This window comes from Coenobita brevimanus, chromosome 105 (genome assembly GCF_032717465.1).
Source record: "Coenobita brevimanus isolate Jiangsu-jjx chromosome 105, ASM3271746v2, whole genome shotgun sequence".
NCBI lineage: Eukaryota > Metazoa > Arthropoda > Malacostraca > Decapoda > Coenobitidae > Coenobita > Coenobita brevimanus.
In genome coordinates, this window is record NC_137058.1 from 10,978,099 (window position 1) to 10,990,551 (window position 12,453).

Genomic DNA, 12,453 nt, shown 5'->3' on the forward strand with positions numbered 1-12,453 from the left:
AACAGTTACTCTTCAATTAACCAGAGCGCCACAGTAGTGCTGTAGCTGACGAACGCTCTGACGCAAAATAAAAAAAATTGAAGGTAACATAAATTACCTAAGACGTCATCGTAGTGTTCAAGCTAAGCAGATGTAGATATTATATAATGCATTATTTATGGTAGATGCAAAGTGCGAAATAAATAATAAAGACCTGTTAGTTGCCCTTACAGGTACGTCCGCAAAACCCCACAAATCACGAATGTCCTATTGTTTCCTCCTTTGACACAGGTAATGATGGAGGTGAGGGGGGAGGCGTAGGATGGATGGGGAGGGGCGTGGAGGGAGTGACAGTGGTGATCGCAGAGGAAGGAGAGGGTCGAGAGAGGAGAGCAAAAGGTGGGGGGGGGGGAGGGTTGTAAACCTGGAGTCCGTGGCCGTAACTCAAAGTATCGGACAATTCATCACTTTTCTCTCTTGAATTAATCGTCGGTTTCCCCAACACGATGTGTCTCCATTTTGCCACAGGGCTTTTCTCACCGGAACGTGTGTCGTTTTTCAGTCAGGTGGTGTCACTAATAACATGAATTATTGAATATAATTGCACGCCTCGTGCGCCATCACTCAGCACAGCATGTGGAGGATTGGACAGGTCGGTGATTAACGCTGGTGTATATGGATTACAAACTCCCATCCATATGCTGAAATCATACAGTTGGCACTGAAATCGGAAGCAATGTTTAGTCACATTCTTAACATCACATTTATGTAATTAATGAAATATCCGTTAGTGGGTAGGGTTGCCATATCTGAACAGTCATAATAGGACGCCTCCACCGAAAGCCATGCTCCCCCCCCCCCTCCCAAAACAAACTTTGGGTTTTTGGCATTATGAAACCTTGTATATATATATATATATATATATATATATATATATATATATATACACACACACACACACACACACACACACACACACACAAGTGCTACTGTACTGCATCCATCCATCCATCCGTCCATGATTCATCATCCTGACATTTAAGATGAGAGTGACTAGCCTCACTCATCCCCGAGTAGCATTACGTGAGCAATGAACCCTAACCATCCCTTGGATATAAACTTGCACAGGCTCAGTCCGCTTGGAGCGCCTTCTTTAACCTTTTAACAATATACTGTAAAACAGGCAAAGTACAGAATTGGCAAGATTATGACTAAAACGCAACAACGCATTTGATGCAGCATAAGATCACAAGAATAACAAATGGTACAGTGTAAAAATGAAAACTAAGCCAATAATTGTGTGTAATTACCATTTAGTATTTGGCTATAACAGCACTAAGTATGAAAAAAAAAAAAATCTCGTGGCTGAACAAGAGGAAATGGCAGGACAGTTTAGCTAGGTGCTAGCACTAAACCAGCCAAGTTGGCAACACTTACCAGCTGACGAAAACAACGAAAGTCTCTCTCTCTCTCTCTCTCTCTCTCTCTCTCTCTCTCTCTCTCTCTCTCTCTCTCTCTCATCACAGAGTTTAATAGTACAGGTATATTAGATTTTCTGAAAGAGTGATGGAAGCTGAAATTCCAGACTTTTGGAGAAATTTGAAAATTCCTTCCGGACGAAGATTATGACACTTGAATGTAGGACATGTCCAGGAAAATCCGGACGTATGGCAACCCTGTAAGTGGGAAATACGTTTACTACAATAATTGATGATAAGTTTATAGTGATGCTGTTAATTATGATGATGGTGATGGTGGTGGTGGTGATGACAATAACGAACGAATCGACATAATGATGTTAATAAGCACTGGCAGTAACGACGACGATGATGATAACGGTGATAATAATAAAGGATATTACTTTTCTTCCCGTACTTATAATATACAACCACATATTAACGAACATACAATTAGTATTAAGACCATGATGATAAAGGTGACGATAATACAGTAGAGATGAAGCAAAGGTAAAGATATTTCATTTTAGGGCAATACTTATGGGTGCAGTCGTTTCCGATAAATAACGTGTCGGGGGTACACTTGGATCTCGCATCTAACGATGAAGAGGTACCAAAAAACACTCGCTAGATGCGAATTCGTTAGATGCGAATTCATAAGTATATGGAGAAATTATAATAGGTCAAAAAAAATTGGACTCCCTATTTTGACCCTATTTTCTCATTATGTAAGTTATTGGTATTAATTCATATAATCATACATAGTGGTATAAAATACAAAATAAAGAAACAATGTGGATAACTCACCTGTGAGTGATAAATGAGGTGCGTGGGTTAGACGAAAGGTTTGTATCCGAGGCGAGAAGGGAGGCTGCTGGGCCACTCCTCCTCCCTCTTCCTCGCCTACGCCACCGCCACCACCACCACAACCCTCCTTACTCCTCAGGCTCTCCATTGCCTCTCGCGATCCCTCCCCGAGTTTTGGTATCTTTTCGCCTGCATTCTTTTCCATCCCCAAAAATGCAGAATAGTCATCAGGAATGCCACCAAGAAGATTTTCTATGTTCTCATCATCACTCACAGTCTCTTGCCCTTCATTTCCATCGAGATTTGTCACAACTTCCTCAAGCTCACGACATTTGTTTAAATATTCGGTGATAACTGTTTGTCTTCTTTCATTCACTTTCTTTGCATAGGCCTCACTGAGCTCCTGGTTTAGTTTCTGTAGCAAAGGTAACACCTTTCCCATCCACAGAGACTTTGGTGTACGGTACCACGCAGAAACTCTTCCATTTGTGCCAGATCGGTAATCTTCCTAGACAGGTAGCCACCCATAACTTTCTTTTTTGTTTTATTCTTTGCTTTCCTCTTCTTCTGCCATCAACTCAAGCTCAGTATCTTCCACCATCTCTTCAGCAGTTGTTGTTTCCTCTGGTTGCAACAATTCCGCTACAAGGGCCAATGACGTCACGCACTTGGCCAAGGTGGCGGCAGATTTGAACCGCGCGCCCGTGATTTTTTTCGTTAGATTCGAAACTTCCTCGTTAGATGCGAATATAGGTAGAGGTCCAATAGTGTCGTTAGATGCGAATTCGTTAGATATGAACTCGTTAGATGCGAGATCACACTGTATAAGGGTATATAATATGCAAACTTACTACCAACAGCAAACCCATTACCCGGTGTGCAAACTTCGATAAAGGCAAGCTAAACTTCCCAATCCGTGTCGCTGTGCTTGCATTCAACTGTTCAATGTTCACCTTCTACGCCACGGCAGGCACGGCTCAGATTCTATTTTGTGTGTGTGTGTGTGTGTGTGTGTGTGTGTGTGTGTGTGTGTGTGTGTGTGTGTGTGTGTGCGCGTGCGTGCGTGCGCGCTCGCGCCACTTTATGCGTACTGTGTTTCTGTATGACTTTTATGATTTCCATCATTCTAACTCTGTCTTGCACGGTGTCTGTGTGTGTGTGTGTGTAGAGAGAGAGTGAGAGAGGATATATGTGTGTCCAACCAATTCCATGCACTTCATCATGTATTCGGTCACTCATACAGATAAGACGTTACTTTCAGCACTTATTATTACACTCACAATTACTAGTCATAGCATACGGCGTGGGTAAACTCTGCTCCGATCCCTAAAGAGAGGGCAATTTTTTTTTTTTTTTTTTAGATTATGTATACTATTGTCCGTTCACTTCATTCTGGGTGCGATTTTGCCCTTTTCTGCAGCTTTTCCCATAGTTCAGAGAGAATTTGACAATATTTCGGCTGTACTGTACATCCTAACTGCTGAAGTTCGTGGAGACTTGCAGTATTTTTTTTTATGTCCTCGACTCTGGGCATAGGCTTCACAGCCTGCTCCCAAGGCCCAGTAGTCCTCCTACATATCATACACCTCTACATGTCACCACTTCGGCGCTAACACCCACCGTCCATATTCAATACATGCTAGGGCTGTCTCATACAGGACTGGTGTTTTGGTATTAGCGGGGGTATTTTTACGACATGTCGGCGGGTCTTCTGTTAGATTGGCAAAGTTTGCTTAACATGAAATTCAAATCCTTAAACTGTTTGCTCCAGCTGGGATTTGAACTTGAGTCCGGTAGGACCGCAGGCCACCTCTCTACCGATTGAGCCACCGCCTCCCACAGTATGCTGGTGTTACAAAGACAACACTGCAGCTGGACTTCACATCCTTTTCCTTGACTTCTCTTCGTGACTGGCAGCATATTCTAGTGTTAAATACTTTTGCAGCTCAGTGATAAATAAGACAGTTCTACGTCTCTTCATTTCCATAGCACTTCTTCGTAACTAGCACCACACTCCCCTTTTAATCTCTTGCTATTACTCAGTGGCAGAATTAAAATACGACTCTGCATTCTTTTTAAAATTTCTTGACCAGCACTGTTATTAGTGCAAAAAGTTTGTTTGGGGCAGAATAATTCAGTACTTCTGACCAGCATCCCATCCACAACAGTTCTTAGCGACTAGAATAATTTTCTAATGCTAAGTTTTTGTTACAGTTCAGTGGCAAAGGAAAACAATACTTTCTCGTGAAAAGCGCTGTGTTCTAGTGTGTAAATTTATTACAGTTCATAATTCAACCTGCTTATCAATCAATTTAATAGTCTATCCATCAGTTTATGTATCAGTTCGGTACCTCGAGCCATCAGTCTGTCGTTCTGTCAATTTGTCCATCAGACTGTCAATTTATCTATCAAGCTACCGATCTACCTTTCTATCTCAATCGGTAGAGAGGTGGCCTGCACTCCTACCGGACCTAGGTTCAAATCCCCACTGGGGCAGGGAACAGTTTAAAGATTTGAATTTCATGAAATCAGACATTACTGATCTACTAGAAGACCCGCCGACATGTAAAAATACCCCCGCTAACACCAATACACCAGTCCTGTATGAGACGGCCCTAGCATGTATTCAATATGGACGGTGGGTATTAGCGCCGAAGTGGTGACATGTAGAGGTGTATGGTATGTAGGAGGACTACTGGACATTGAGAGCAGGCTGTGAAGCCTATGCCCAGAGTCGGACACATAAAAAAAAAATCTGGTTATCTATCTGTCTGTTAGTCTGTCAGTGTATCAGTCTGTCGACTAGAGTATTAGTCTATCTGTCTACCTGTCTGCCTTTCTGTATATATCGACCAATCTGTCATTGTCAGTCCATTAGGTTATTAGTCTATCAGCCTATCTGTCTGTCTGACTGTCTAAATCATCCTCCCCACCTCTCATCTAACCCACCCTTGTCCCACCTTTCAGATGCACCCAGAGTGGAGGCTCGTCTGGCCCCTGCCCTCACCCCTGACAACATCAAGGAGGGCGAGGATGTGTATTTCGAGTGTCACATTACAGCCAATCCTAAGGAGTCCAAGGTTGTGTGGCTCCACCAGGTGAGACTAACATGGCTAGAAATAGACACGTAAATAGACGGGTGAGTAAGTACGAATGTAGTAAGTGGCCGCAGACATGGTGATGATGTAATCGGTAGGTAGATAAGTAGGTAGATGGTTAATAGAAAGAAAGAGGATGGGGATAATGTAATGGATCGGTAAAAAGGTAGGCAGGCAGAGAGATAGCTTTTTTATACAAGGAAGAAGGAACAAAAGTCCAGGAGCCTGCAGGATTGTTCCCTCCAAGAAAAACAAAAAGAAGACAAAAGAGCCATCATCAAGATCCGTTCATTTCGAGGTGTTTGGACACACTGCGTTTGAAAGACTGGAGATCATAGACAGTATGAAGTATAGAGGGAGGGAAAAAGTTCCAGAGTTGACCTGTTGCATACATGAAGGACTGGGAAGTTTGACAGAAAAGGACTGAGAGTTTATTGCTAGAAGGGTGTTATGCACCAGCCATAGTGGTGGAGGGATGCAGACAGTTCAGAGGAGCAGTGACGATTGAAGTAGCGATAGAAAGGAGATAAAGATGCAACGATGCTGTGAAGAGATAGAGTTTGAATGGAGCCAGCTAGAGGAGCAAAGTCAATGAAATGAAAAGGCATTGACTCCACCTTTTTGAGAAGGGATGGATGTGGGGAGCCACCCAACACATGAGAGTTGTACTTTACACAGGGGCGGGAAAAAAAAAAGTGTATGAAGTCAACTACTGTGTAGGGGTGAAGAAGGTATGGAGTCAGCTTGGTACACCTAATCTCTTGGATGCAGATTTTACAAGAGAGGTAATATAATTTTTCCAAGAAAAATTTCGAGAAAATGAAACCACAAGTATGTGTGCACATGGTGCAGGATTGAGTTGGATATTGTTAAAAAGTACAGGATACTCCTGCAGAAGATTTTGACCGGTTAAAAGATGTAACAAATGAGTTTTTGGTGCAATGAAAAGATTACATTTACCCCAATCAGAGATATGAGCCATGTTAGACTTTAGGTAAGCCATAGCCTCATCCCTTGTTTGTTGAAGTAATTGTTGAAGTGGACTCTGCGAAAAGCGAATGGAAAGATGAAGTGTGGAGTCATCAGCCTATGAATGGATAGGGTTAGATGTACAGGTCATTGATGAATAGAAGGAAGAGAGTTGGTGATGGGAGAGAGCGCTTGAGGAACGCCACTATTATTAGCTCTAGGAGAAGAAAGGTGACCATCTATAACAGAAGCTATAGAACGACCAGAAAGGAAGCTTGAGATGAAGGCACAGATAGGATAGAAATCGTAAGAGGGCATTATGAGAACTAAAGATTTATGCCAGACTTAATCGAAAGCCTCTGAGATGTCAAGTGCAATGGTAAAGCTTTCGCCAAAGTTCCGAAAAGAGGATGACGACGAGTTTGAAGATTGCCAGTGGAGTGTCCCTGGCAGAACCCATGCTGATGATCAGAAAGAAGGTTGTGATATGAAGTGCTTTTTTTTTTTTTTTTTTTTTTTTTTTTTAGAACAAGTTCAACAACTTTTTAAACAGAGGATGTTAAATTATTGGGCAATTGTTGGAGGGTTGGGAATGGTCACCTTTGTTGGGAAAGGCTGAGTGAAAGGAAGCTTCCAGCAAGAAGTTGATGTTGAGGACAAGTGGGACCCCATCGGGCCCATATGCCTTATTACCCGTCCCTGCCCCTGAGGGGATCGGGGACGGGTATTGTTTTCATTTGGTTTGTCTGTTTGTTTGTCTGTTAACTTTATGCAAAAGTTACTCGTGCAATTTGACTGAAGTTGCAGGGATGATGGGCTATGACCTTCTGATCACCTGAATAAATTTTGGGCCAAATTGGGTCAAGGCCCAGGCTGTAGGCCCAAAACATGTGATTTTTTTTAATTGTTTTTTTCGCCATAACTCCTTTCTCATTCATCATATCGACATGAAACCAACGCCTAAAGGTGCATCTTTCAAATCCGCATCATCGGGGGGGGGGGGGGAGCACACCCCTGGTTAGAAGTAGGGGGTCAATGTCAAGTGGGTTGGGCCCCAAATTTTAAATGGGCATAAAATCGTAAATTTTCACCCGGTTTACTCTAAATTTGATATGACATTTTTGACGATATCCTGTTGTGTTCATATGTCAGCACTAAAATGACTGCCGGGGACGGGTTTGCTGTGCCTTGGCGCCGCTTCTTGTTAATATTGAGGCCAGTGCTGGCAGAAAATACATCAAGTGAAGAAATTTTAATGTTAGCCATGAGGAAGTCAGACAGGGAGGATATGATGGAGGAACAGCAATGGAATCGTCTACGGTGGAGTTGGAGAAGAAAGTCTGAGCGTAGGGTTCTGCTTTATCAGAAGAAAAAGGTACAGAATCATCAAAGCAGAAAAGAAGAGGGAAGGATGATAAAGTTGTTAGAAAGGTTTTTGGCAAGGTGCCAGAAGGAGAGAAGAATATGAGTTGTTGAGTTCAGAGCATTTAGTACGAATGAAATTCTTCTTGATTTCACTTCCGCGATGTGGACACGTAGCTAAACTGGGATGGTCAGTAAGCCAGATGAAATTCAATTAAATGGTTAGTCAGTTATTTTTTTCTTTGATCCCTTCACCCTTTTTTATCTAGCACGGCTAGAAACTTCACACCAACCAGGAGGTGAACTAGGGAAGAGTGGAGTGTTATTGAGTGGAGTGGGGAGGTGCAGAACATGGAGTCAGGAGTGCTGGCATAATGATACAGAATCATTTGTTGTGCCAGAGGAGAGTGGTATTGAGTGTAGATAAGTGCAAAGTAGTTTGCTTAATTAGATCCCATATGCCATGTTCATGAGAGCTTATCCTCTCCTCCCTCCCCCTACCCTCCAACAGGGCAGACCACTGCATACCAACAAGGAGGGTGGAGTGCTGGCCCAGGGAAGGAATCTGGTGCTACAGAAGGTGAGTCGGCACGCCAGGGGTAAATATCAATGTAGGGTGACCAATGCCATCGCCACCATCACCAGCACACCTGCTACACTGGATGTCATGTGTGAGTATGTCTGAGTTTTGTTTCATTCCAGTTTCAGGTTGAGGCTAGTTCATTTTATGTTACTGTTATTCAGTTTTAGGTTCATTTTCAGTCATATTTGTCTTGTATTCAGCGTTTCAATAGCCTTTATTAAGTTTCAGTTAAGTTTCGGTCGGGATCTGTATATAAGACATTTTAATTAACCATTTCCATTTGATTACTCATGAGCATCACAGCTTTACTGAATGTCATGAGTGAGTCAATAGCCGGAGTTTCACTTAGTTTCAGTTCAGCTTCGTAGTATGAGTTGGGACCAGAGTACCAATTTAATCTTAAATTACCATATTAATTCTTTAATAAGCGTACTTCACGTGGTTTAAAGTTTCAGTAGAACTTGACATGTTTCAAGCTCAGATGACGTGCTCGAACGAAAGGGACAAATGGACCTCTTTCCATTTTCTTGCAGTATGTCTGAAATGATGTCGTTATTAGGTTTTCAAAATTCTATATAACTGTCATTTCAGTTGCTGTTAGAAAATTAGACGTTATATATATATATATATATATATATATATATATATATATATATATATATATATATATACAGAAAATGAACAGAGGAAGGAAAAACAGATTTAAAAATCCAGTCACCAAACTACATGTCTTCCATTCACTGAAAAAATTTGTAACCGTTGGATTTGAACTAATGTAGATTGAAGTCTGGGGGGAACTACTCTGGGGAATGGTGTTCCGAAGAGAAGCAGTTCGGGGAATGAAGCAGTCCTGATAGGCAGAAATTCTGCAGTATGGCAGTGTGACAATCCAATCATGAACGCTACCAAATCCCCGTGTAGCACGGTGGAAGGCGCAGGAGAGGTGGCATGATCACGGATGCAGCTTCGTCTGAGCTTTTGCTATGAAACTTTCTGTAAAAATAATACATGGGAAGCAGCATTCCTTCTCACTATAGTCGTTTTTTTTCCGGCTGATGTAAATGTAGGCAATCGACATCTCGCCCGCCAGAGGTACCAATCATAAACATTACCACATGCCTTCGGACAGTGCTGCCATCAAACACCTCTCTACACCGTACTCAGTTCTGTATGATCCTTGCTGATTTCGGTATTATTTTGCCTATACACATAATTTTCACATGTGTTTTCACTGTCACATACCTAGTCAAAATAGTACAGTAAATATGCGTGGGTTTTTGATCTCATTTAATATTTCGAAGGGATAATATGTCCTGTCATTCCACTCCAGCCCACAGCATTGTTTCTAAAATGCAGTATAGTGTCACAGAGGGCGACGTAGCACCCCCAGAAGGAGCCCACCGGGGAGCACCAACAGCACGCCAGGACTCAGGGTGACAACGACATAAGTCCGTCCGGGCCGTGCGACCCTATGACCCGGAGCTCGCCTGCCACCACCATAGCAGAAATACAAGACTACCTTCTGGGCAAACTGTCCTCAACCAACATCGGGGTGGAGCTGTTACTCCAGCTCCAGTCAGCACCCCTGAGATGGCCGGTAACTGCTCAACCTTCCAGAAGGAGATGGCCTCTAACTGCTCTGAGGGAAAACAGGAGACAGGCTGCAGTCGCTCCCGCCTTCATCAGAAGACGGTCTGTAGCCGCTCTGAAGGTGTCCTTTCAGAGATGGTCTGTAGCGGCTCAACCCTCCTGAAGGAGATGGCCTGTAGCCACTCTGAAGGTGTCCTTTCCGAGACGGCCCGTAGCTGCTCAACCGTCCTGAAGGAGACGGTCTGTAGCCGCTCTGAGGGAAAATAGGAGATGGCCTGTAGCCACTCCTGCCTTCGTCAGGAGATGGCCTGTAGCTGCTCTAAAGGTGCCCTTCCCTTGACGGCCTGTAGCCGCTCAAGCCTCCCAAAGGAGGCAACTTGTAGCCATTCTGAGGGACATCAGGAGACGGCCTGTAGCCGCTCTGAAGGTGCCCCTGAGTCGGCTTGTAGCTGCTTCCTTCCCCAGGCCACGGCCAGTAGCTGGGCCTTAGCAACGGCCTGTAGCCACACCCATAGAAGGCCACAGCCAGTAGCCAGGCCCTGTGGCAAGAGACAGCCTGTTGCTGCTCGTCCATCAGGTGCTGACTCCTGTTCTCCAACCTATGACTCAGAGGGAGTCCCCAGTCTGGAGGAATACTGGAGAAGCCCCATGACTTCCCCTGGCCTCTTCTCCCTGCAGCCGGATCTGGAGAGAAACTCACCTGACGGACCCCGACGTGAGCCGGCATCGCAGCTCCTTCCCGGTGGTGCCATCGAGCACCGGGGACCGCAGCCCTCGGGACCCCCAGACCCCCCCAGGACCCCCGGACAGGACCTCCCTACACCCAGACGCCCTATATCTTCGTTCTTCATCAGGCGCCTGAGCGAGAAGTTCAGGCAGTTGTTCGGCCCTAGCCCTGAGGGCCGTACTCCCGCCCCAAGCCCTGAAAGCGCGAGGCCCTTCGCCATCCGCAGCCATGGACGAGAGAAGACTCCCCCACGCATGATCCCGTGGCCCCTGAACACAGAGGGCCCTGGCGGAACCCAGCCCCATCAGTAGTGAGGCTGGGTCACCTCTGCCGCCCTTGTACCTGACCGCCACGACCCTCAGACCTGAAAGAAGTGACAGTGAATGCACAGTGTCCGTGACTTAGTGACGTGAAGGCAGAGCAGTGAATTAACCATATAAAGGAGGTCGGTGACAGAAACACCAGTGGCAATATAAAAGTGGTGGAGTGAATAAAAGTAAGTGAAACCGTGAACACTGCCAAGCAGTGAAATACGGGTCTATTACAGTGAATACGCTACCATCTGATAACACGGCAACATACTAAAGTCACACACAGACCCCAGTGTTAAAGTAATAATTGCCAACAGTGAAATAGTACCACCCACTCCACAAATATATAAACCTTGGACTTCCTGCAATAATAGTATATAAACCTCTGCCCTAAGTGCTATTCACCTCGCCCGACCTTGACCTGAGTAGTATCCTGCACGATACTAATAACCCATATCTAGGCCTAAGAATTATAATTGTCCAGTGTATCTGTATTCATGACATCTACCTGTTCCACTGTAGAATTTAGTAATACACGTGTAGGGTTATTGCCTTGAGTTTTTGTGTCCTGCCTCTCTCCTTTGTCTAAGCTCCGGTCTAGAAAGAGAGCCCAGCTACACACTAGGCGTTAGAGGGACGGGAAGCCGACCCTAAAACACCTAGCATTAAAGTTTCCTCGGTGAGAGCATTTCATGCTACAACCAATCTTGCCCAGAGAATCACTGAACAAGAAGGAGTAACAAAAAAAAAAAAAAAAAAAGTCGACGTATGACTAATAAATGCATCCCCTGTCACATCGTGGTGATAAATAAATACATCCCCCGTCACATCGTGGTGGGTACTGAGTGAACGGTGAACCAACGGGCAACGGTTAAAATTTTCACGATCTACTAGGCACGGAGTTGCCACATATTGTAATATTGGCATATTAAAAATTAGCTTGGGGCCTTTAAAGCAATAATAAAACAACAGTAACTAATGAATCTTATAATTATATTGTACACGCTTTTCGGCTGTGAGGGGAGGGAGGGGTTTTGGGAGAGAATGGTAGGAGTGGAGGTTGGAAGAGGATAGAGAGAAGGGTGGATGGCATGTAGGGAGTTGGGTGTAGCTCGTTTCCCGCCAATACTGGGATACGGTATATTTCAAATTATATTATTGCACAGGCGCTAAGTTTGTCGGCCAGTTTTTCTTTTGTTTGTATTTTTTCCCTGATTAACATATTTTGAAGTATTTTCTTAAGTCTTATTCTCATCGTATAATGCAGATAGGAGTTAACTTCTTCACGTTAGCTCAATGTATTTACCGCTGATTCAAAATCCATCGTCACCTGTCATAAAATCAGACACTAGAAATGCTTATATTTATTCGTTAGCTCACTGTATTTACCACTATTAATATGAAACGAAATCCATGGTCATCTCAGTCATGAAAGGTGATACAGTAAGCTCTGAATGACAGAAAAAGCGAGTCTCGTCGCGATGTTTATGCACCTTATTTTTAAATCGTTTGTTTTCTTTGCATTTAAGCTTGATAAACATTTTTTTTTTTTGTACATATTACTCCTACA

The 12,453-nt window shown here is 43.9% G+C and overlaps 1 protein-coding gene across 1 annotated transcript in view; it reads left to right on the forward strand.

Moving 5' to 3' along the window:
• LOC145416298 (nephrin-like) overlaps positions 1-12,453 on the forward strand; it is a 555,234-nt gene that overhangs the window by 266,659 nt on the left and 276,122 nt on the right. Inside the window, exons 10-11 of the mRNA XM_080285300.1 lie at positions 5,211-5,341; positions 8,184-8,343. Of these exons, the coding sequence (XP_080141426.1) occupies positions 5,211-5,341; positions 8,184-8,343 (291 nt within the window). The remainder of the gene's footprint in view (positions 1-5,210; positions 5,342-8,183; positions 8,344-12,453) is intronic.